The 22,623-nt window shown below is 31.4% G+C and overlaps 2 protein-coding genes across 5 annotated transcripts; both read left to right on the plus strand.

Annotated features, from left to right (window-relative positions):
* The first annotated feature begins 808 nt into the window (after positions 1 to 808).
* On the plus strand, positions 809 to 6,711 carry LOC108331482 (eyes absent homolog). 3 transcript variants are annotated; one of them, XM_052872087.1, is made up of 6 exons: positions 809 to 952; positions 1,327 to 1,696; positions 1,783 to 1,950; positions 5,386 to 5,479; positions 5,671 to 5,748; positions 5,934 to 6,711. In XM_052872087.1, exons 2-6 carry the CDS (start codon positions 1,451 to 1,453, stop codon positions 6,191 to 6,193), a joined length of 846 nt encoding a protein of 281 aa, XP_052728047.1. In that variant the 5' UTR covers positions 809 to 952; positions 1,327 to 1,450; the 3' UTR covers positions 6,194 to 6,711. The 3 variants fall into 3 exon arrangements, with proteins under 3 accessions (XP_052728047.1, XP_017421680.1, XP_017421688.1); XM_017566191.2 differs by having other exon boundaries at positions 810 to 952; positions 5,560 to 5,748; XM_017566199.2 differs by having other exon boundaries at positions 844 to 952; positions 1,403 to 1,696; positions 5,560 to 5,748.
* A 12,694-nt stretch (positions 6,712 to 19,405) lies between these two features.
* LOC108334406 (protein LOL1) lies at positions 19,406 to 21,823 on the plus strand. Of its 2 annotated transcripts, none has more exons than XM_017570258.2 (6): positions 19,406 to 19,633; positions 19,752 to 19,893; positions 20,365 to 20,478; positions 20,613 to 20,726; positions 20,832 to 20,988; positions 21,412 to 21,823. In XM_017570258.2, the coding sequence occupies exons 2-5, from the start codon at positions 19,833 to 19,835 to the stop codon at positions 20,945 to 20,947; spliced, it is 405 nt and encodes a 134-aa protein (XP_017425747.1). In that variant the 5' UTR covers positions 19,406 to 19,633; positions 19,752 to 19,832; the 3' UTR covers positions 20,948 to 20,988; positions 21,412 to 21,823. The 2 variants fall into 2 exon arrangements, with proteins under 2 accessions (XP_017425747.1, XP_017425733.1); XM_017570244.2 differs by having other exon boundaries at positions 19,412 to 19,633; positions 20,873 to 20,988.
* The last annotated feature ends 800 nt before the right edge of the window (positions 21,824 to 22,623 follow it).

The raw sequence follows: 22,623 nt of genomic DNA on the forward strand, positions 1-22,623 counted from the left end.
AATTACGTAGCTATATACAGTATCTTTTTCGTCTTTTAACAGGTGTTTCATGAGTTTATCTATTAAATTAAGTAAAAAATTTCTTCAGTAAATAACTAATAGTACCATAAAATATTTATAAATCAACTAATACTCTGTGAATTACATTAAGTTTCACTTTTTTAAAAAGGAAAAGTTTAATTTTTTATGGGCAAGTTTGTTGAAATTAAAAAAGAAAACATTGAAATAAAGTCTAATAGAAAATGTTAATCTTTTACAACGTGGTGAAATTAAGGTTGAGATGTACGTTTACTAGGAGAAGGAACTTTACATTCAGTAAAATGTATCCAAATAGGATTGTATTCGGAAAAAACACAAACGAAAAACTAAATTATAATTTTGATATCCTGTCATAATAAATATCCCAAATTTACCACGAAAGATGGGACATAGGTTAATATAGTAAAACTTTACAAAATTTTACCATTGTGATTTTCACTCTTACAAAAATATTAAGTGTGAGATAATGAGAAAAGTCATTTTTTTTAGTGTAATAAAACATAGTTGTCTTTTTTAAAAAATAAAATAAAGGAAGAGCTTTGTTAAAAACATAACTTCAGCTGTTGAGTTTCAATTAGATGATCATTTATATCGTTATTTTATTGTTACTAACAAGGAACCAACTTATGAAAATTTTATTTAGTGAAATATTTAATATTTAGCGTTTGTTCGGTTATTTTGGTCCTTTTGTTTTTGCGACTTTAGTTCCCAAAATTTTTAAAATATGTAATTTTAGTTTACTATACTGGGCCCGAAATGTGGGCTGATCATTTGGGCCTATGTGAAAGCGAAATAAAAGTAAACGAAAAAATTTGTAGTTCCGCTAGATTCTTCAACTTGATGGTTTCACTCAGTTTAATGTCACAACTTCATGTCCTCCTCGTACTCATGTCCTCTGCAACTTTAACCTAAAGTAAGCAACCTCCTTTGTAGCCACCTATTTCTCTACATTTATTTATTTTTTATACCTCTTTTTGTTGTTTGTTTATCAAATTTACTCGCTGATTGGAATCTTACCAAATTTGGTTATTGAAATTAGTAATATAGTATGTTTATCCTAGTAATTTTGGTTTCTGAATTCACCACAAATTCGCATTCTCTCTCTATTTTCTTATTTTTTAAACTTTCGTAAACCTATTCAATTAATTTCAATTGTGGTTGCTCAAGTTTGTTCAACAACTGAACGAGTGTGAGCAAGGTTGAATATATTTTTATTTGTTCTAAATCATGATATTCTGAGTGTTAATTCACTTAATCACTGACACATTTCATTCTTCCGTGTTGAAGATGATCTCGGCATGCGGTGATAAAAGTGTTAAGTAACTTGCTGCAATGAATACTTAAACATGAACTTTTGCTGCAGTGCACTGCGACTGTGACTGTGGGGTGAGTTCATTGAACACACGTAACAATGGCTGGAGCAGTTGGCATGCCTGAGCAGGAGACACCGATTTTTTCCGGCAACAATGTCCGTCCAAGGTTGGATGTCTATGTTTGGGACATGGATGAGACGCTTGTACTACTCAACTCCTTGCTGAAATCATCATACGCAGAGGCTTTTAACGGTCTGAAGGATGTGCAAAAGGGAGTTGAAATCGGGAGGATGTGGGAAAATCTCATTCTACAAACATGTGATGATTATTTCTTCTATGAACAAGTAAAATTTGGGTTATATGTTGAAATTTCCAGGGATCTTTTTGCTTGTGGAGTGTTATTGATTGATTTGGGGTTTCTATGCTGCAGATTGAAAATTACAATAAACCATTTCTTGATGCTCTGGCCCAATATGACGATGGGAGCGACTTATCTGATTATGACTTCAACAAAGATGAATTAGGTGCCCCTCAAGATGATGCCAACAAAAGAAAACTTGCATATAGGCACCGAGTCATTGCCCAAAAGTACATACAGGTTAAACTTCTGGAGCATTATTAATTCTGTATTCAACTTTTGAAACTAAGTACTATGATATGGAATTTTGTGTTGTGTTATGTGTTATAATAATGTTGCAGATTTGTTGGCGATTATTGAAATTGGTGTATATAATTGATGTATGTATCTATGAAAGTACTTTCCTTTGTATTTTCAATTTTCTTTTTTATCATGATGAAATGGTTCAGTTATGAAGCCATAGCATTGTTTTGATTTTATGGACCATGCCTATAAATAATAGTTTCCACAACACATTATCAATTACTTATAAGCTTAAAGAGAGATTGATTGAGTTCACTTTTTATGCCTGCATGTTATAGTTTGCTGTTGTCTATAAATGCATCTTTGTAACAAGTTTTTGAACCTTATGAAACTTGTCTCAAAGTGCATGTGTTAAAATACGTTATAGAACATTTTGTGGAGCAATTTTGGTAGTCTTACATTTAACATAAAAGGTTTTGATAGGCCTTTGGCATCTGACTAGGTGGAGGGTAAAAGGGAGGGGCCCAATGGTAGCACGAGCCTGATGTTTATGAGAGGAAAAAGAAAAGTTAAAGTAAGGGGAAAGAAAGGGAAAATTCAGTTAGCAGATAGGAAAAAGGTTCATTACTGAATTGTGATGGGTTGCTTGTTGTGGGGAAAGGAGGAGATTCCGGAATCAGGATTAGTTGGAGGAATGGAGCGAGAGAGAGAAGGGTTGTATAGAAGATAGTTTAAGGTCTTGAGTGTATGTTTGGTGGGTGGTGAGTTAGTTATGCTATTTAGGTTCTGTTTGGATGAACTTTTCTATGGACATATATAAGAGAATAAAATAAGAAGGTAAAATAAATTGAGTTTTTCTTGTAAGTTAAATCAACTTATAGAATTTAACTCTTTTACTAGACCTCTCTCCAATTTCTCTAAAAGTTTAAATGATAAGCTAATTTTAGTTTATAGAAGAAACGTAATTCATTTCACTTTCATATTTTCTTCTAAGTACATATCGAAAAATTTATTCAAACAAAGTGATAGTGACAATGACGTCTCCTTTCTTTTTGTTGAGTATTCTGTTTATCAGAAGGTTTTTACTCAGCTGTAAAGAGCTTTGAAGTTCTGAGTTAGTATTATTCAGTATATGTTGTTTCTATCAGTTTTTGAGTTAGATATTTTCTGATTTTTGTGATGCTTATTCTGAAAGTCAGTTGTAAAACTTGCATCTCATTTGCTTTTTTGTCTTTACTTATTTATTACTGGATTTTGGATTGAATGTATATCTATTACTTTCATAGTTTGTGTTTTAGATATAGAATAGTTTGGCCATTGATAATTAACCACGTTTCCTTAAATTTGTGTCTACGGTGATCTATTTTTGTATTGTTGTAATCTCAATCTCACATTTTATCTAGAAAGTTATATCTTGACAATGGGACACCACTTGACAACCAATGATAGACCAGTTTTTTTTGTTAAAAATGCATGACAATGGGTCGTGGAAAGAAAATACCATAATTTTTTTCAATTAAAATATTACAATTGTAGAGTGATTTTGGGTGTCCATGTATCACTACTTCTGAAACAAAAAAATACACGAGAAGGAAGGATTGAATTTTGGATTTAAAGCTCAAGCTTTTGCAAATCAACATTTGATAACAACAATCAGACAAAGTTTAAACTTGACGGACATACTATCTGGCAATTTTCGGAATAGTAGCATCTAAGGAAAATAGTCTGATGAAACTTTAAGTTGACAATCGTACTATAGAAGTCTCTTTCTAAAATTCATTTGAGTAAAACTCTTCTTCTTTGATTAGTTTTAGATAAATAACATGCAATTTAAACAAATAAGAGTTGAAAGAGATTTACACATGGTATTTTTATACTGATTCATTTAAAAATCCAAACTACATATAGTTCTTGATCAACACAATGAAGTTCCACTAGCATGCTAATGCTACAAGATAAAGGCATGTATTCCCTGGACCCCAGCTAGTTTTGGCTAAACACAAACTATTAGTTAAACCGCAGCCACTCTTAGTTAGAACTGAGTATAATTTGGAATACAACCACTCATGACTAAGATAGTGTATTCTATGGAACACAACCACTCTTGGCTAGTATCGAGTATTCTTTGGAACACCACCACATCTGGCTAAGATTGAGTAATCTTTGAAACACAACCACTCCTAGTTAAGACCAAGTATTCTTTGTAACATAAATCACTCTTGGCTAAACAACTAAGTATTCTTTAGGCACACAACCACTTTTGACAGAACACTGAGTATTCTTTAAGCCTAGGTCCTCTTGGCTAACCACTTTCTTTACACAAAGGGTGTGATTTAAATGATCACAGGTTTGCTAGATAAAAAGTGTACCATCCTAAGACGGGTACAACATGATAAACAACATCTCTTAAACGATTTGTAAAGTAAACAACAGCTTATTGAGCTTTAACAGTACCCCTTTATTAAGAAGTGGGTTTTAAACCTAATTCAACCCTACAAAACCGGTTTGTAAGGTGAGGTATGCACCCACTTATATATATATATATATATATATATATATATATATATATATATATATATATATATATATATTATAAATTGACCTTATCTCAAGTAGCTGTGGAACTTCCAACACACCCCCTTCACGCCGAGGTATAGACATCTCGAGCGTGAGAGTAAACATTAGATAACGGCCCGATAGCGGGTGGAACAGAATGCCCACATAGATTTTGCTAGGATAGGCTCTAAACATGACTCTCCTCATATTAAGAAGTGGATTTTAAGCCTAACTCAACTCCACAAAACCAGCTTGTAAGGTGAGGTTTGCACCCACTTATATATATATATATATATATATATATATATATATATATATATATATATATATATATATATATATATATATATATATATATATATTATAAATTGGTCTTATCTCAAGTCGATGTGGGACTTCCAACACCCTTTTATCTTTTATTAAAAACAGTAAAATGTCAAATGCTAAGACCTAGCAAGCTGAGTGCTTCATCTTTAGAGAATTGTTTGTGGGTTAATGTTGAAGGCAAAAAAGGCTACGCGACTATAGACACCTGACTACTGCAACTTTTTTTGTTAATTTATATTTTATTTCCTATGCTAACAGATCAATAGTTGTAAAATGTAACTGAAACAAGCTTTGAAGTTTCAACAATTCAATGTTCATAATGTGAAACTGGATTATTGTTTAGAAAAAACTTCATGAGTTTTTAGTTTATTGGTGAGATATGCTGTTTTTTTTTTCTAATGACTGAAGCTCTGTAGATATCATGAAGTGAGAATCTAAGTTAGAGACTTGGAGTTGGAGATTTACCAAACAAGTTGTTGTTTACTTTTATTTGATAGCTTTTCTATTGGTAGCTTAACATAAGATAAATCTTTTCTTGTTTGGTTTCAGGGTTTACAGAATATTTTAGATCAAGAGACAATAAAACACTGGGATGAATTGTATGATAAAACTGATGAATACACTGACAGGTGGCTTTCATCAGGTATGTTTTGATGCTTAATTGATTTTATCTTTTGTTCACGACCTGTATTACTTATATCTTTCATGTTTAATATATTGTAGCACGAACCTTTTTGAAGGAGTGTTTGGGTGAAGATGAAGATGCAGTTTCTTCAATTACTTCTTCTGATACCAGCTATAACTCAACTAATGTAAAGCATGTTAATGTTTTAGTGACCTCTGGATCGTTAATTCCCTCACTTGTGAAATGCCTGCTCTTTCGTCTGGACAGCTTGATAAGCCATGGAAATGGTGAGTAATTTTATCTCTTCTGGCTACTGTGAACTCGCATAATTGACTTTTTTATGCCATATTTCTGAAAGCTCAGCTCGCGATCATGTTATTAATGAACCTTTTTGAAAGCCTAAAACTACTATTCATTTCTGTGACCAGAGTTTAATCCTGATCCATGTTTAATTATGTGTGGTGCATTTCAGTTTATAGTTCATGGGAAGTGGGAAAAATTCAATGTTTCCGATGGATCAATGAGCGTTTCAACCATCCTAATGTTCGCTTTTGTGTATTTGGAGATGGATGGGAAGAGTGTGAAGCTGCAGAAATCATGAGATGGCCATTTGTTAAGATTGATCCACGGCCAGGAAAACTTCACAGGTTCCCTGGTCTTACTTTGACAACAGTTAGCCACTACTTTTCTGTGGTGTATGGAAGGCCAAACAATGAGAATGAAGATGGTTGACCCAAGATCTTCATCTCATCTACACTTTTCTGGTATTCATGTCTGTACCAATAATATATAATGAATGCAGCAGCATAACCAGCAATTGTGTTGCCAAGTGTATGCATTGCTTCCGTGAGATGGCTATCAATCTCAGGTGCCAATTGCTTTTGAAGAAATTAGACAGCTATTTTTCTGGCATTCGTGATGATAACTTCACGATGTAGAAATGAATGTAGATCATTCACCAGTCACCGCTTCTAATGTACATAAGATGTTTAAAATTCATCCATGTGCACTTTCTGTAGGGTCCTCCACCCATTATACGTCGTTTTTACGCTTATTTCGCGGTAGAGGAAGGCAAATTTGAAAGTGCATTACTAACCACCAGCACCATACATGCATGGCTTTTGCTGCACAAACAAGTCCTTTAAAAGGCCCAAAGTTCAATGGATTCTGGGCCTATGTGAATTCGGAATTTTGCTGCATAATGTACATTCATAGCAAATCCATATAAATCTCATAATTTTTAGTTAAAAGGGGGGGTATTTTTTCGAGTATCCTAGAAATTCATCATACACCCTCTTTAACTCTCTGAAATGAAAAATGTTGGACTTTTTTAGGGGACAAGAAGCCACTTCTAAGTTTTGTTTCATGATGCATTGCGGATGAATTGCTGACATCAATATTTATATGCTTATTATGGCTGGTGCTTCGCAAAGTGTTAGCTTCATCTTCATTTGCAAGTTTAGATAATGGAGTTTGGCCTCACATTCACAGCAGTATCTGATGTGGAATGGTCGTCAACTATAACTATAGGATAAAAATCCTGATGTGATTCTGAGAATTGACCAAAAGATTATAAAGATTTTTTAATGTCTTCGTCAATTTTTAAATTGCCAGACCTAACATTCATCTGAAAAGGTAGGTCCTCATTTGATTAAGTTTGCCAAATTAATCTGAAGCTGCATGGCTGGTGTTAAGTCCACTTTTCCTTCCAGCACGCCTGTTATCATATCAATTAAACAACTTGTCTTCTTGCCAAAAGATAAGTCCTAAAATGATATTGGTATGGTATACCTTGGGATTTGACATGCACTGTATATTGTTCTGACATTTGGGATATACACAAAATCTATCCTTTGTTCTCCTTTACTTTGTTTGAGACTATGAATTGGTTCAAATTAAGGATAAGATCATTCGATAATCTATGTAGATCAGGTTCAGGCTATGCGTCCAAATGAACACTTTATCCACTTAATCATCTACTAATGGAAGACAAATTAACCACAGATTTATTTGGCCCTGCTCGATTGGAGGACGGAAACACTTTCATTATCAATTTTGGCTTGGTCCGGTGACACAGACAACTTTCTTTCATAACTTTATACTACAGTTTTTTTTTTCCTTCTGCAAACCACATTTTACTACAAAATAAGCCTTTTAAATATTTACCCTCAATAATATGTAAGGATTTGTATTTTTTATTTCCTTTTGTTAGTCAGTCATTAATTTATCATTAAATAAGTGAAAAATTTAATCACTGCCCTGTTAAATGTGGAGCTGCTCTCAATGTTTCTCTTAGAAAATATTTGACAGGAATGCCAATATTGTTAATTCTCAAATTGCAATACTTGATATTTCTTATCTTTGAAGACAAATTAAGATTTTAGACTTATCATTAGTGTAGGGTAGATATAGAGCACGTGATATATGATCAATGGCAGTGGATTTTGTTAGCAAAACAAGATATCTTTATAGGGGTCCATTGCTGCATTTTTTCACGTTAAAAGGCATGGCCCGTGAGGTTTTCAATAGTAAAATCATCGTACTCAATTTAATAAGTTAGCAATTTTATCTTCTTCTTCATTGCCTATTATGTACTAACTCTTCATTGGTACCCACCAAAGTAGTCTCTTCTCTCATATCATTGGATTTGGAAAGTATCTGAATTTTTCATGATAAAATCTAAAACCTTCAATGCTTCAACATAATTTATAAAGACCCAATAAAAGAATTTGTTGAGCACTTCTAATCTTAAACCACGAATCTTTAATTTTTGTGGGTTTTTTGTTCCCTTGTTTAGAGTTTGTATCATAACATAACTTCGACACCGTTCTCTATTTTCTTCCTGGTTAAATTAATATCTATTACAACATGTAATTTTATATAATTTTAATTAAATCTTTATAATGTTAAAAGTTTATAACTGTGTCTTTTAAAGTTAGTATTGTTAAAGTTCCGTTAAATATTACTAATATTTTTATGATGGTAAATTAATCTGTAAGTACTTAACTTTATTGGATTTTCGATTAAGTTGTTATAGTTTTACTTTTTTAATAAAATTTAATAATTATGAATTTTTGTAACTTTATCCCAAGTCAATACCGTTAAACTTCTGTTAAGTATTACCAATATTTTGAAGTAGCAACATAATGACGGAAAAGAAAGAATGACGGAGAAGAAAGAAAATGAATTGGTGAGAGAAACTTATTGTATATGAGATGGGTTCATAGAGTATAAAATAAACACAATTTAATCTATAACATTTTTAATCACTTTTAGTGTGATTTTTTATTTGATATATTTTTTTAAAATAAAAAAAGGATATATTTTTTGTAACTAATGCACAATTACTTTCTCCAACTATAACTGTCCAACTTCTCCACTTAAAATATTTGATATTTTTTTACACTGCATTATTAAAATTAAAAATTGCATATACAAAAAATATAAAAACGTACATGATTCTGATAATAATATTCATCAACTGATCTTAAAAGTACATAGTTTTGGAAATATTCAATTATAAATTTTAAAAGTACATATATTTTAAAAAAAAAATCAATTTTAGTACCTAATTAAAAATGTAATGAATGATGGGGTTACATATTAATTTTTTTTTTCGTCATCATCAAGTTCTTTAACGAAGGTTTTCAAAAAATAAAATAAAATTTCAATATTTGATGTGTTTAGTGAACATAAAAAGAAGGCCTTTACATGTTATTATTTGATCGAAAATTTTGATCATGATAATAGTAACATTGATATAAAGAAAATAATCTAAACTTTGTCTTTTGTGTATAAACTTTTTCCACCTAACACTTCTTTTCCTTTTTCCTAGGTCCATTGTTAAAGATGACAATGATGAGAGTGAACATTAAAGAATTAAAATGATTGGTATAAAATAAGTGGTTATTGTATTAATTTTAAGATTAAATATGTTTTTAGTCTTAAATTATAAAGCGAATTTGTTTTTAGTCCCTCTTACTTTTAGTCCTCCTCTTTAAAAAAAACTTTAATTTTTGGTCCTCCCGTAAAAAATTAACATTTTTTTTAAATAGAATGATTAAAATGTACCTTACTTAAGAGAGACTAAAAACAAATTCGTTTTATAGTTTAGGGACTAAAAACATATTTATTTTGTTAAGGATATAATCTCTGATTTAAAAGAGGGATTTAAAGTAAGCAAACCTTGACACATAGATGCATTAGTCACAAAATAAAAATATTTTAATTTATGATTTTTTGTTATCCATTACTAGGTATACACGATCAAAAAATTTGAGATAAAAACGTCTAAAAAAGGTAATTTAAAAAATATATTTTAATAAAAATTTAATTTTGATCCATTGTCTTAATTTTTTTTTCCATCTTCATGCCAAGAGTATCCCTAACATTAGAAGTTTTCCACTTATTAAAGCAATTATTATTTTGAAACTCTTTTAATATTAGCTAAACGTGGCAGCAAGAGATAGTTTTCAATGATTTAATCTTTGAACTTCTTTGTTATATCACATGTGCATTAAATTGATGATTTATCCTTAATTACTTTGCTAAGTGCATTTAACGAGTAATTGAGAATGCTAGTAACACAGAAGTTTAAATTAAGCACAAATTTGCAACCATCTGCCAGAAGTTAACCGATTCTTTCAATGCTCACCTCATCTAAATATACTTAATTTTTTTTATGGAGCCAACAAGTATGTTCTACCAGAACCAATTTTGTTAAAGTGGGACAAAAGCATTAAAAAAAACAAAATTGTGTTGTATTTGATTTGATCCTATTGAATGACTGAGAAGAATGTGGTATGAGTAGGTGAGTTTTCCATGGGACATGCTTATAAAAAAAAATAAAGAATAGGTTGAAAGATATGAAAGATGAAGATGTATTTAAGAAAGGTTGAATGAAAAAAATGCAGAGGTGAATAATTGAGCGACAGATGTAGAACAATAATGGTAGGAATATCCAGTTAGGATGAGAGTTAGAACGCGGAGAAAATCCAACAAAACTACACCTTTGTGGTCCCTTATGCCTCTCTAATGCTTATCTCTGCTTCTTGTTTTTGCTTCTTTCTAATGTTGCTTACTCCACCCAATTTTTCATTCTCTCTTCCTTTCTTCTCAATTCTTATAATAAACCCACTTTCCTCTTTTCCCCATACCGTATCTTTCAGACTAATCTTCTTCTATCCACTTCAACCAACACCTGCTTATAAATTAGCTTAAAAAAGATTAATTTTTCATCTGTCATAACTAAAACAGAGATGTCTGCATAGTTACAGAGTGTTTAAAAATGTCTTGGAAAACAAAAACAGAAAGAACACTGACGAGGATTCTATTTTTTGTCTTTAAAAGGGAGGTAGTGTGTGAGTGTTGAACTTGGTTGTTAAGAAATCCAATTAACGCTGCTGGCACGTTTAATTAAGTGAAAGTCGAGAGCTTTATGCCTTAAAATTATTAAAGAGTGAGATGGAAGGAAGGTGAGAAAGTGGCTGGTCCAGAATCTTGTCTATTAATTGCACTGGGTTGTCCTCAGGTACATGGGCACATGGGTAAAAGGATGGGAAAGCTGAAGAAATTGGGCCACCAGAAAGAACTCTAACATGGTTTTGATTGACCTACAATAGCTAATGATCATGAAAGTAACAATAATGCTTCTGCTAAAGCACTGATATCACTTATGATACCGTTTTTTCCTAATTAGATGAAACACCAGAATTTTTCACACACACATACCACACATGTTCACTTTCTTTTTACAAAAACGGCATATTGCTGGTTCACTTTATCAACATACCAAACTTTTAGTGCGCTAATTGAGAATTTGGTTATCAGAAAATAATGTTTTTAGTGAACTAACAGAGTAAAAGTGTGGTGGGAAACAGGAGGCTTGAAAGTTGAAAAAAAAGAAGTTACTAGAGACAGAGAGAGGACCACAAAATTAAACGAGAAAGAGGTTAAGGTGAGCCGTGCGATGCATGGTTGTGTACTCAACATGCAGAGAGTGATTAGTTTTGGCAACGTGAACGTGGCACATCATGCACCATCCAAACGAGTGTGCCAAGTTTGCATCTCTGACGTGTGTTACTGTAGATGGCATTGCATTTGCATTACACCAATGGTAACTTAAAGAAAGAAAGACGGTGAATGAGGTGTAGGACCCTCATTGGACTCAGTTGTCAGTTTGATCTTGATATGCCACCTACAACTAATAGTATGGTGGAAAAGTAGAGAATCAAACTTTTCTGTATCTTGTTCCTGTCATCTTTTTCTTTTTCGAATATTACCAAACTCTACCTCCTTTTAGACTATCCCACTCACAACTCATACAATATCATTTTTCATAATAATACATTTTTACTTTCCATAACTAATATATTTATTATTCTGCTTAATATGTTCAACATAATATTTTTATTTCAGAAGATTTTGGGACAAACAAACATAAGAATTTTTTATTAAAAAAGTATTCTCTTTTTCATATGAATAATTGAAAAGTAAAGGGTTTGAGATATGAATGCATGATTTGAAGTTGTGAGAGTTGCGTCATGCTTACAAGTTACAAGGCCACGACGGTCTTTTTGGGATACACGTGTACTGCTTCCTCCACTTTCTTTCAACTCATGCATCCAATGGCAACTGTCCTTCTACATTTATATCATGTCTTCATTATTTTATCAAAAAGAAACTTCTATATACTTTTTATATTACCATCTATATCTCGTTTAACAGTACTTTCATATGCATCACAATACAATTATTAAATAAGACAAACAAATAATTCATTATTATATTCATTCATTTAAATACTATTTTATATCTAACATCATTTTATTATAAATATAAAATTATAATTATTTTGTGAATTAGGGTCTAGTTAGTCTCTAATATTAATTATTAAGGAATTAGTGTCTAAACTAATCTTTAATTTAAAATTAGAGATTAATTTAGAATCAAGAATAATAAATAATTAAAGTTCTGGTTGCTAATGTTAGAACCTACATAAAGCTTAATTGCGTTTAAAACAAAGACACAAAAATCATTTTTTAAATTTTCAAGAGTTTTGGAACTTGATCTTTAATCTTCTGTTCTCTATTACATTTTTTATACTTCATCAATGGAGAAGTTATATTTAAGGTCTATTCACAAAACCAATATAAAACAAATCAAATTAAACTTTGTATCAATCTTGATTGTGTCGAGTTTGTTCTTCTCTTCTTTAATCTTAAATTTATTGTTTGTATTTGTAAATCGTATTTTTCATTTTAGAAATTAAATTAGAAATCAATTGAATATAAATTTAATAATTAAATACGTATTAAATTATATGATATTTTAATTTGATTCGTATAATCAATTTAACTATTAATTATCCTGTGAATCTAATTTTCAAAGTATGGAGGAGATAAATAAATACAAGGGCTTAACTACTTGTACTATTCAAACAACAATAGGAAAATATTGCAAGCACAATTGGACTAAATGTCGATGACTTAATTATGATGCTAGAAGATTATTGGATATTTTGTGTCTTAGGATAGTTTATAGACTGCATTAACTGTAATAGCAAAGAAAAGCATGCCGTGTTTCTTTATCTTGTAAGAGTATTGTAAGTGTGCTCTGGTAAGAGTGTTGGTTGACAAAAAAGAAAGTGATCTCTTTAAATTTGTTCGAAAGTAAAGTTGTGAAAATTATTGTTTGTAAATATTTTGTAAAATGGTTATAATACCCCCAATTGTTATACTTTATATTAATATATATTCTTGGCTGATAAAAAATATGAATAAAAAATTATAATTAGTTTGTGGATAAAAATTTAATTAATCATTAATATCATTTACCAAAATTTTAGTTACTTATTCTTATTGATTCTAAATTATTTTCTAATTTTAAATTAGAGACTAATTTAGACATTAATTTTTTGATAGCTAAAAATATTTTCATTTAAAGGATAAATAAATTATTTTTTAATATGTCATATTTATCTAAAAAACACATAGTATTATTTTAAATATTGGTTGTAACATCCCAAAAATACAGTGTAAAACCATATAATAGAATGATCACATATAATAATATTACAGCTCAGTTCTTACAAAAGATAGGACGTACGGTTATGGCCGAACGGCCTTACAAAAATAGCAGAGAGTTAAAAATGTACAAATGACTACAAATATAGAACGAACGACTTATAACCCTTCTTATGCTGAACAGTCAAATCAAAAGATAAAGTAAACGAATGATTGAATGCTCCTACAAAAGAGTAGGCCAATAACTGACCGAGTGTCCTAAGTTTCGACCTTCACGTCCATCTCTTCCAATATTTCTTCCAGCAATCTCTTCTCCTTCTGCTCCCACCCACAGGGTGATCATCGCAATGACAAGGACCAACGAACGAGAATACATGACAAGACAAGAAATAGGGTAAACTTATGTAATTTAATTCAAGTATCAACATATATTTCACACAAGTCTAATAAAAACCATCATGTACAAAAATCATACTTTTCCCAACCATAATCATATAACAATGCATGCAAAGACTGTTCTTTTTTTTTTTACTCTGACTGTCCGGACTGTATGAATTCTCTGTAGCTACGACGTTCGTGCACTCGTGGAAAGGTAATCTGGAAAACCATTAGAATTACCATAGCTGGAAACCCAAGCCGCCACACGAGATTAGCCCTTCATCCCTCACTATAGCTGGAAACCCAAGTCTACACATGAGTTTAGTCCGATAGTTGGAACCCCAAGCTATACGCAACCAGGCCTCTGTTATTCTCACCACATACGCCACCATTCTCTACTTGAGACTCGGTGACCATTAGAATGTCAGGATGAACGACAACTTAGTCTGATCACATTCATACTTTACCATTCCAATATCAAATCATGAGATATTCCTCCCCGGAACACTCTTTCATAACCAAAGTCATTTCATCCATATCATATTCCATCATCTTTCATTATTAAAACCTCAACTGAACCAATTTAAATAAAGATCCCGTAGGATACCAAATACCGAACGTTAGTTTTTAATCCAGAACAAGACTGAACACTTGAAGTGAGACCGAGATGTCTCCAACTCAAAACAGATCAAATCGAAAGAGTTACTCACTTATTGTGAAAGGGACCGAATACAATAATAGTTCTCAGAGGCTAATAGAATCGAACGTTATTTACCAAGTGAGCCAAACTGACTCTTGAGAGTTCAAACCGAACATCGTAAAGCCTAGGCCGAGTACTAAGACTCTAGGCCGAACACCATTAGAAATTGATATTGTAGGACATCAAATAATAATAGCGGACGTAATTATATGAAGAAACCGAACGATATAAATACTTAGCTTTATTAATGAGTTTAACATCAAGGAGAACGAGTGTTAGTCGAAGACCAAGCACTGTAGAGACCGAACGCTGTTGAGTTTGGCCGAATGCTCTTATTTTTAAAATCATATTACTGAATCAAGGTCGAGCGCTTGGTTTAAGACCGAGCACCACTTAGTACGAGTACTTGGTGTAATACCGAGCACTACTTAGTACGAGCGCTTGGTGTAAGACCGAACACTACTTAGTACGAGCGCTTGGTGTAAGACCGAGCACTACTAAACTTATAGAATAAAGGTTTAATACATATAAGATATCATTTAACTAGTGTTCAAGATCGAACGAAATATACAAATACATATAGATATACTGAAGTTTATAACCAAATACCAAGGAACGACTACCCTTGGCCGAATGCTCATGTACGAATATTACAAAACGAAAACGCTCGTCTTCAACTAGAATTCTCTCCAAATGAAAGAATACAGTTCCAACCGAGTCCACAAGAAAACCGAACACTATATCGAACGAGCGTTGGTCTAATACCAAACACTTATGAAGAACGAACGCTACTGAAACAAACGCTACTGAAACAAACGCTTGGTCCAAGACCGAATACTCAAGTATAACTGAATGATCAATACTGACTCTCGACAACATCCCTACCTATTTCATGGCTTTCATTAATCATAAATACTTTTAAACAACATACAATATTTCATCATCAACCAAATCATCAACACAATATCATTCCAATTTCTCATCTCTTATATTCATATACTCATACAGCCAACAATGCAGTAACAATCATATTTCATATTCATTCAACAATCAACGAACATGCATCCATACAAAGCAAGAATCTAAATTAAATTATATAAGCTTCCCTTACCTCTAACGTAGTCGAACGCTCACAGATACAGAATAGGGTTCTCCTCTACCAGAGGTCTTAACGTTCTACAGTCACGCTTTAAGAAACTAAATCAAACACAAGACCAAAAATACTCAGAATGAGAGGATCAACTCATGCAACCAAAAATCTGGGTTTGCATGCGACAGAAAACACACGACTGAGGGAGATATGAACTTACCAACTCGGAATCAAAAACTGATTGGTTCAAACGAACGCCCTCGACGCTGGGAGTACTCAGGTGTGGTTTGTTTGATGATCGGAGGAAGAAAAAAGTAAGATTTTATAGAGGGAGGATGAAGAAATCTTAGAGAGAAGGAGGAGAAAATGAAAGTTCAGAGCTTTGGGGAAGAAGGGTGCATGCAGAAGTGGCGTGAACTTTTGAAAACCCAAAATTTTACTCCTACCGTCATTAGCGAACGGCCAACCTCCTACTGCCACCTGTTTTCCACTCTCTGATTTCCAACTCTCTTCCTTGACATTTGTCTTCCACTCAAATGGGGTTTTTAGTGGGTTTTAAATGGGTTCTGACATTGGTTGAATTATTTCTGTAATTTTTGTTGTAATATGTTAAATCAATATGCATTATATGAATTGTATAATGCATTTACCTTATTTTCCTATAAAAAATTATTTAATAAATTTATGTAAAGTTGTCAAAACGGGTAACCTAACTAGACTCGGCCCGGTTCACCACGGGTTAGTCACTTAGTGAGCCAACCCAATTCGACTCATTTATTAGCGAGTTGGAAAAATTCGAACCCGACCCGACCCAGCACGGATTGGTGGATTAAATAGGTTGACTCAATGGCTCACTAACTCACTTAATTATAAGTTTTTTAAAATAAAAAATTATAATTTTTTTTAATTCAAACCTAAATAAATTTCACTCTAAAATGATCTTAAACTCCAAAGACAGTTCAAAAAAAAAAAAATATCATACAATACAAGCGTAATCCAAAATCAAACACAAAAGGCGAATAGATAAGTTTTTAATATTGATAACTTGTGTATCACTTGTTCATCTATAACATTAGAGTCTTGAATAGATAAATCTATAATATTTTTCTCTCTTGAAACATATTTTTTTATTCCATCTACAATATAATAAAAAAAATACTAACTAATAATATTTAAACACAAAATAATAAATAATTAAATTAAATTAGGTGGGTTGGTGAGTCGGGTTGAAAACTAATCTTCATTAAATATATTTTTTTCAAACTCAACTCGACTTAAACTCGTGATGGACCAGGTTAACTCACGGGTTACAACCCATTTTGACATCACTAACATTCTATTGTCATATAAATTTATAATATTTGCATATAATTTTAATATATATATATATATATATATATATATATATATATATATATATATATATATATATATATATATATATATATATATATATATATATATATATATATATATATATAGCTTTGGTCCTCTTCCTTATTATTATTATTTTATATTTTGATTTTTGTCTCTATCATTTATTTCCACACGTTAAAACATGAGTTCTTCGTCAAGTAATATGTCGGTGACTAAGTAAAATTGACTCTTATTTTTGTTATTTTTTGTTTTAGATAAATTTTTATATCTGGCTTTTGGTCAAAATTTTAATTTTTTTTGTCTTATTGACATCTTTCAAGTGATAAATTATCTGATAAGTGATAACTCAATGTTGGAGTAAAAGTAATACAAGTATTTTTCAAAATCATTTTTTAATGAAAAATAATCAGTGTTATAATCAATGTTTACCTTCGTTTAGAGTTTGTATCTCCTTATTTTGAAGTCTTTTATATTTAATTATGAAATTAAAGAGAAACAAAATTGATAGGTATAGGATATATAAAATGTCTTTAATTATCATGGTTGAACAGTGAAGATTAAAAGAAATAGAAAATGTAAACTCTAATAGAGAGAAAACAATAATGTTTAATGTTTATGTAATGTTCATTATCTTTTTCTTTTAAACAAAATAATTAAAAAAGAAAGTGTGACAATTTTAATGAGTCGTGAATGGACATAATCATTTACGATAATAATAGAGGTACTACTAAGTTGGATGGGAGTTGATGACTACATAAATCTTAAGTTATAAATTATTTTATAATCATTTACGATAATAATAAAGGTACTACTAAGTTGGATGGGAGTTGATGACTAAATAAATCTTAAGTTATAAATTATTTTATGTATACAAAATTTAAGTTTACTTATAATTTAAAATTTTAAAATAAAAAATTTGTGGATATTTCTGGATACATATTAATTACTTCACTCATCTATTTACTCATATATTTAATGTAAACTTACAAATGACATATTTATTGGAAATTCAAGTATGAGAGTAAGTCTCACAATAGAAATGAGAAAGTAAAGCAGTATATAAAGGTGAAAGACCTGTTAACTCATTTGTCTTAAAGTTCTGGATAGAGAGTGATGTCAATCCTTTACATGGTTGGATTCAGTTGACATTAACATTTGTGTCTCTTCGACCAAAAGAAAAAATAGGAAATATTGTAACAATGTACTTCTTCTTCAATGCTATAATGTCATATATAGCAAGGTTGTTAATTATACTATACTAGATGAATTAAAACTTAATGTTTCGATTATCCTATCAAATTAGGGATGTATATTCCTAATTTTTCCTAATTTAAATGTTCACAAGGTAAGAGCAATTGGGTTATGTGACAAAGTTTCTTTACGGTGATTTATCAAATTAAGCAATTGATGAACATCTTGAAAAGAATGTTGGAAGAATTCAAACTGACTTGGAATATTCAGTGTTGAAAGATATAGTAGCATATACCCTCTTGAGTGTTGAGTTGACTACTTCCTAACATTAGAAGATATAGGCTTTCTAAAATATCATTGCGTGGGAAGACTTACAAGGAAGGCTTCACTATGGGTTGTGAGAAAGTTTTTGAATCACATATTCAATAATAGTAATGAAATTGAATCTCACTTATCTTTCATAAAGACATTTATTTCAAAAGAAGAAAAAAGCACTCAATTGGACCATAAAAAACTTGTTGACTGATCATAATCAATCAATATCACAATTTTAGTTAAAGTATCATGGTTGATAAAAGATTTTAGATTTTAATTTCGAAGGATAAAAGAAGAGGGAAGAAGGAAAATACACATAATACTTTTTAGTCAAAAATAAACTTTCAAAGTTAGTTCGTAGTAACCAATTCCAAAGCCTTGGTGCAACCTCAGTTTAAAGTAAATTTTCTTGGTAATATATATAATGAAGATCCTTTATCATTTTATTGACTCACGCTTATAACTAAATTCTGAGGAACGTTCTAACAAATGGATTAAGCCCAGACAACCTTTCAATTTAAATAAAATAATAAAAAAAAAGCTCTTCAGAATGAATGAATTAGTTCAATTCTTCAATTTAAATAAAAAACAAATAGTTTTCATATATGGAAAAGTACCCAATGTAGCATGATGTCATAAATCACGTAAGAAAAAAAAGGGTATGTTTAAAATATTATTTTTAGAAAAAAAAAATCAAATTGTAGCAATATTTATCCAGTGAGTTGAATAAAGTACAAATTTGAAGACAAAATGACAAAGTAATTTAAGACAGTGTTTGAGAATGCTATTATCTTAAAATCTTTTGTAAATCTCAGTTCTTTCTAGTGTCCATTTATATCCTTTTCCTTTCCTTTTATTTCTCTTTCTAGTTGGTCAGTAGCAACTAGCAAGTTGGAGCAGGACATGTATAATGAATGTATTTTGCTCTTACATAAATACCACTTTCAGTGAAAGGCCTTAGCTTAACACTTATAGTCTTCTATTATTCCTTCTGAACTCTTTCCCTACAGTTTCATGCATAGGGAGAACCTCTTCATTTGACTCTTACTTTATCATCTGCTTTACCATTTGATTTGCTGGCATCTTCTGCTTCACGGGTTTCCTTCTCACTCTACATCATGCCTTTCTGTTCCATCTCATCATGTGCATCAAACTTTTTTTTTTCTTTCTTTCCCTCCCCAGATTGAATCTTTACTATATTTGCTTATTTTCCAGGAGCTGAAAAAAATGGGAGAAAGTTCTTTGTTCTCTGAGTAGAGTTCGCCAGAGAAAGATAACATTTTTTAGTCCTTTATAATGCCAGTTCCACTTGCTCCCTACCCTGCACCACCAGCTCCTTATACACCACCAGCTAATGGTATCTTATCTGCCTTTCCCTTTTCTCAACTGCTTAACAAGAAATCTTCCCATCATCTCATTGCTTTTTGTGATGGAATGATTGCAGATTTGAATTCTTACTTCTTTTCCATCATTTGGACTATATTCTAAAATTGAATGTGAAAGTAGCATAACTGAAAAGAAACAATAATTCCTCTTTTCCATTGGCTAAGAGGAGAAGTGATGGATTAGATATGAATATTTTTAAGTGAGATTCTTCTGAGACTCTGATTTGGGTGGAATGTGTGGATTTGAGATGGCTCATGATATGCTTTTCTTTTTTAATTTTGGTTTTCTGAAATAGTCCAATTTCTCATCTGGTGTGGCTTGTAATTTGTAGATTGAACCTCTCTTTGAGAGAGAGAGAATGCTAGAGCATTTAGAATGTTGTGGCTATTTGTTTGATACTTGGAGTTATTTACATATGAAAAGTTTTCTTGACTGCTGTCAGGTGCACAGAGTCAACTAGTCTGTTCTGGATGTAGAAACCTTCTCATGTATCCAGTTGGAGCCACCTCGGTGTGCTGTGCTGTTTGCAATGCAGTCACAGCAGTGCCACCTCCTGGTATGATGCAGTTTCCCCTCACTAAGTCTATTACTCTTGATGTAATTCCAGTGGTGTTTATGTTATTTGAAAGTTGTGTGATTTCAATGAACTGATGATGAGGTAGCTAAATCAGAAACACTAATGTGTGACAGGCACAGAAATGGCCCAGTTAGTTTGCGGAGGTTGCCATACTCTACTCATGTACATCCGAGGAGCGACAAATGTGCAATGTTCTTGTTGTCACACGGTCAATCTAGCGTTGGAAGGTATTTTACTATCAATGGTCTCTCTGATGTTTAAAGAATTGTGTATGCATGATGGACAGAATTTAGGACATGTTTGTCTTGTGAGCTAAATCATTGTGGTTTAAGTCTCTATTTTGAGGGTAAGCATCAAGTGTGTATTGAATCAGCAAATCAGGTGGCACATGTCAACTGTGGGAACTGCAGGATGCTACTCATGTACCAATATGGAGCAAGATCCGTGAAATGTGCAGTTTGCAATTTTGTAACATCAGTTGGGGCCAGTGTAATCTCTTGTCCCTGCCTAACTAGATTTTCTTTTAACTTTCTTTAGTCTAAATCTTTTTGAGAACGATCCCTGCAACTTGTGTGTTTCTGTATCAGTAGAACAAATACCTTTCCCTCTATTCATTTTGGCAGAGCAGAGATAGACTTTTACTTTTCATTGGTTGCAAATCATATCAAGTTTTTGTTTTGTTTTGTATACTTAACAAATAGAAGGAATGAAACTAGGGAGAATTTCTCCCATTTGAGAAGTACTTTATATATATATATATATATATATATATATATATATATATATATATATATATATATATATATATATATATATATATATATATATATATATATATATATATATATATATATATATATATATATATATATATAACAAAATTATTGACTCTGGTGTTTGTAAATGATGCAGGCTACAACAAGCACCACTGAGCAGAAGTTCAACACTGTAACCATACAATAGGAAGGTCATTACAGACTGTACAACCTTGGTTTTGCTAGTTACATATCGCCCTTAAGGAATAAAGAGTTATCAGATTGGAGAGGAAACTCTTTTCACATGTATAGAGTTATTTTTTCCGTGCGTGATTGTATTAAATATTTTTGTTAGATTGGGTGTATGAAAAACTATCTATGATAAGTTTTCAGTTTGAGTGTTTTTAAAATTCCCATCTTTAGATTGGGTGTAAAGTTTATTTTCAGCTGTAGATAATTTATGTAAGATATGCACAAAAAGAAAGTAACTGACAGAACCCTCGCAATCACTAAATATGTGATTGAGAAATATTTAGAATGGGTTTAAAGCAATAGATGAGATGAGAAAATCTCAACTACTCATTTACTTTTCTGTGCATATACGTTATGTATATATATATATATATATATATATATATATATATATATATATATATATATATATATATATATATATATATTTATGGAGCATCAGACCATTAATTTCTTTGGGATACTTTGTGACTTTTTGAATCAGAAAAGGTCCAAGTACGGCCACAAAAGGTAAGCAGTGAGTTGAAACAGCCTATTCAAAAGGATAACATCTGGGTCCAAAATTCCAATTTAGATATTTCACAATGAAATTGAGGTGAGAATTACTTAGCCAATGCAGCATTTATTCTATGGTTTCCCATTGCTGATTTTGACTTCCACTTGGACAAACCTTGCAAATCAAGAACCAGATAAACATTGGATACATCATCAAAATCTTAAACAGTGCTTGCAACGTACTTTTATTATAAGTTCAAATTTATTGAAAACTCCCATCTTTATACGTTTTAGTGTTTCTTCTATAGTTGATAGTTACTTGATAGCTACTATAGTTGAAATAGGTAGGTAATTGTAATATAATTCATTACTACAATGGTAAATAAGGCTTTGTGTCTAAATTTGCACCATTGAGTATTTCTTAATCCGTGTGTATTACTGGTAAACATCTAAAGATAAGGGGAATAAGAGTGAGATTCACAAGTTTTTTTATTAATGACCAATTTTAGCATAGAAAGTGTTACAAAGAGCAATGTTAACATCTGTCAAAGTTGAATACGACTAAACTCTTAGCATGCCTTTTGGGTTTGACTAGTATATGATAACCTTTTCTAGATACTAT

The sequence above is a fragment of the Vigna angularis genome, chromosome 1, assembly GCF_016808095.1.
Source record: "Vigna angularis cultivar LongXiaoDou No.4 chromosome 1, ASM1680809v1, whole genome shotgun sequence".
NCBI classification, from domain to species: domain Eukaryota; kingdom Viridiplantae; phylum Streptophyta; class Magnoliopsida; order Fabales; family Fabaceae; genus Vigna; species Vigna angularis.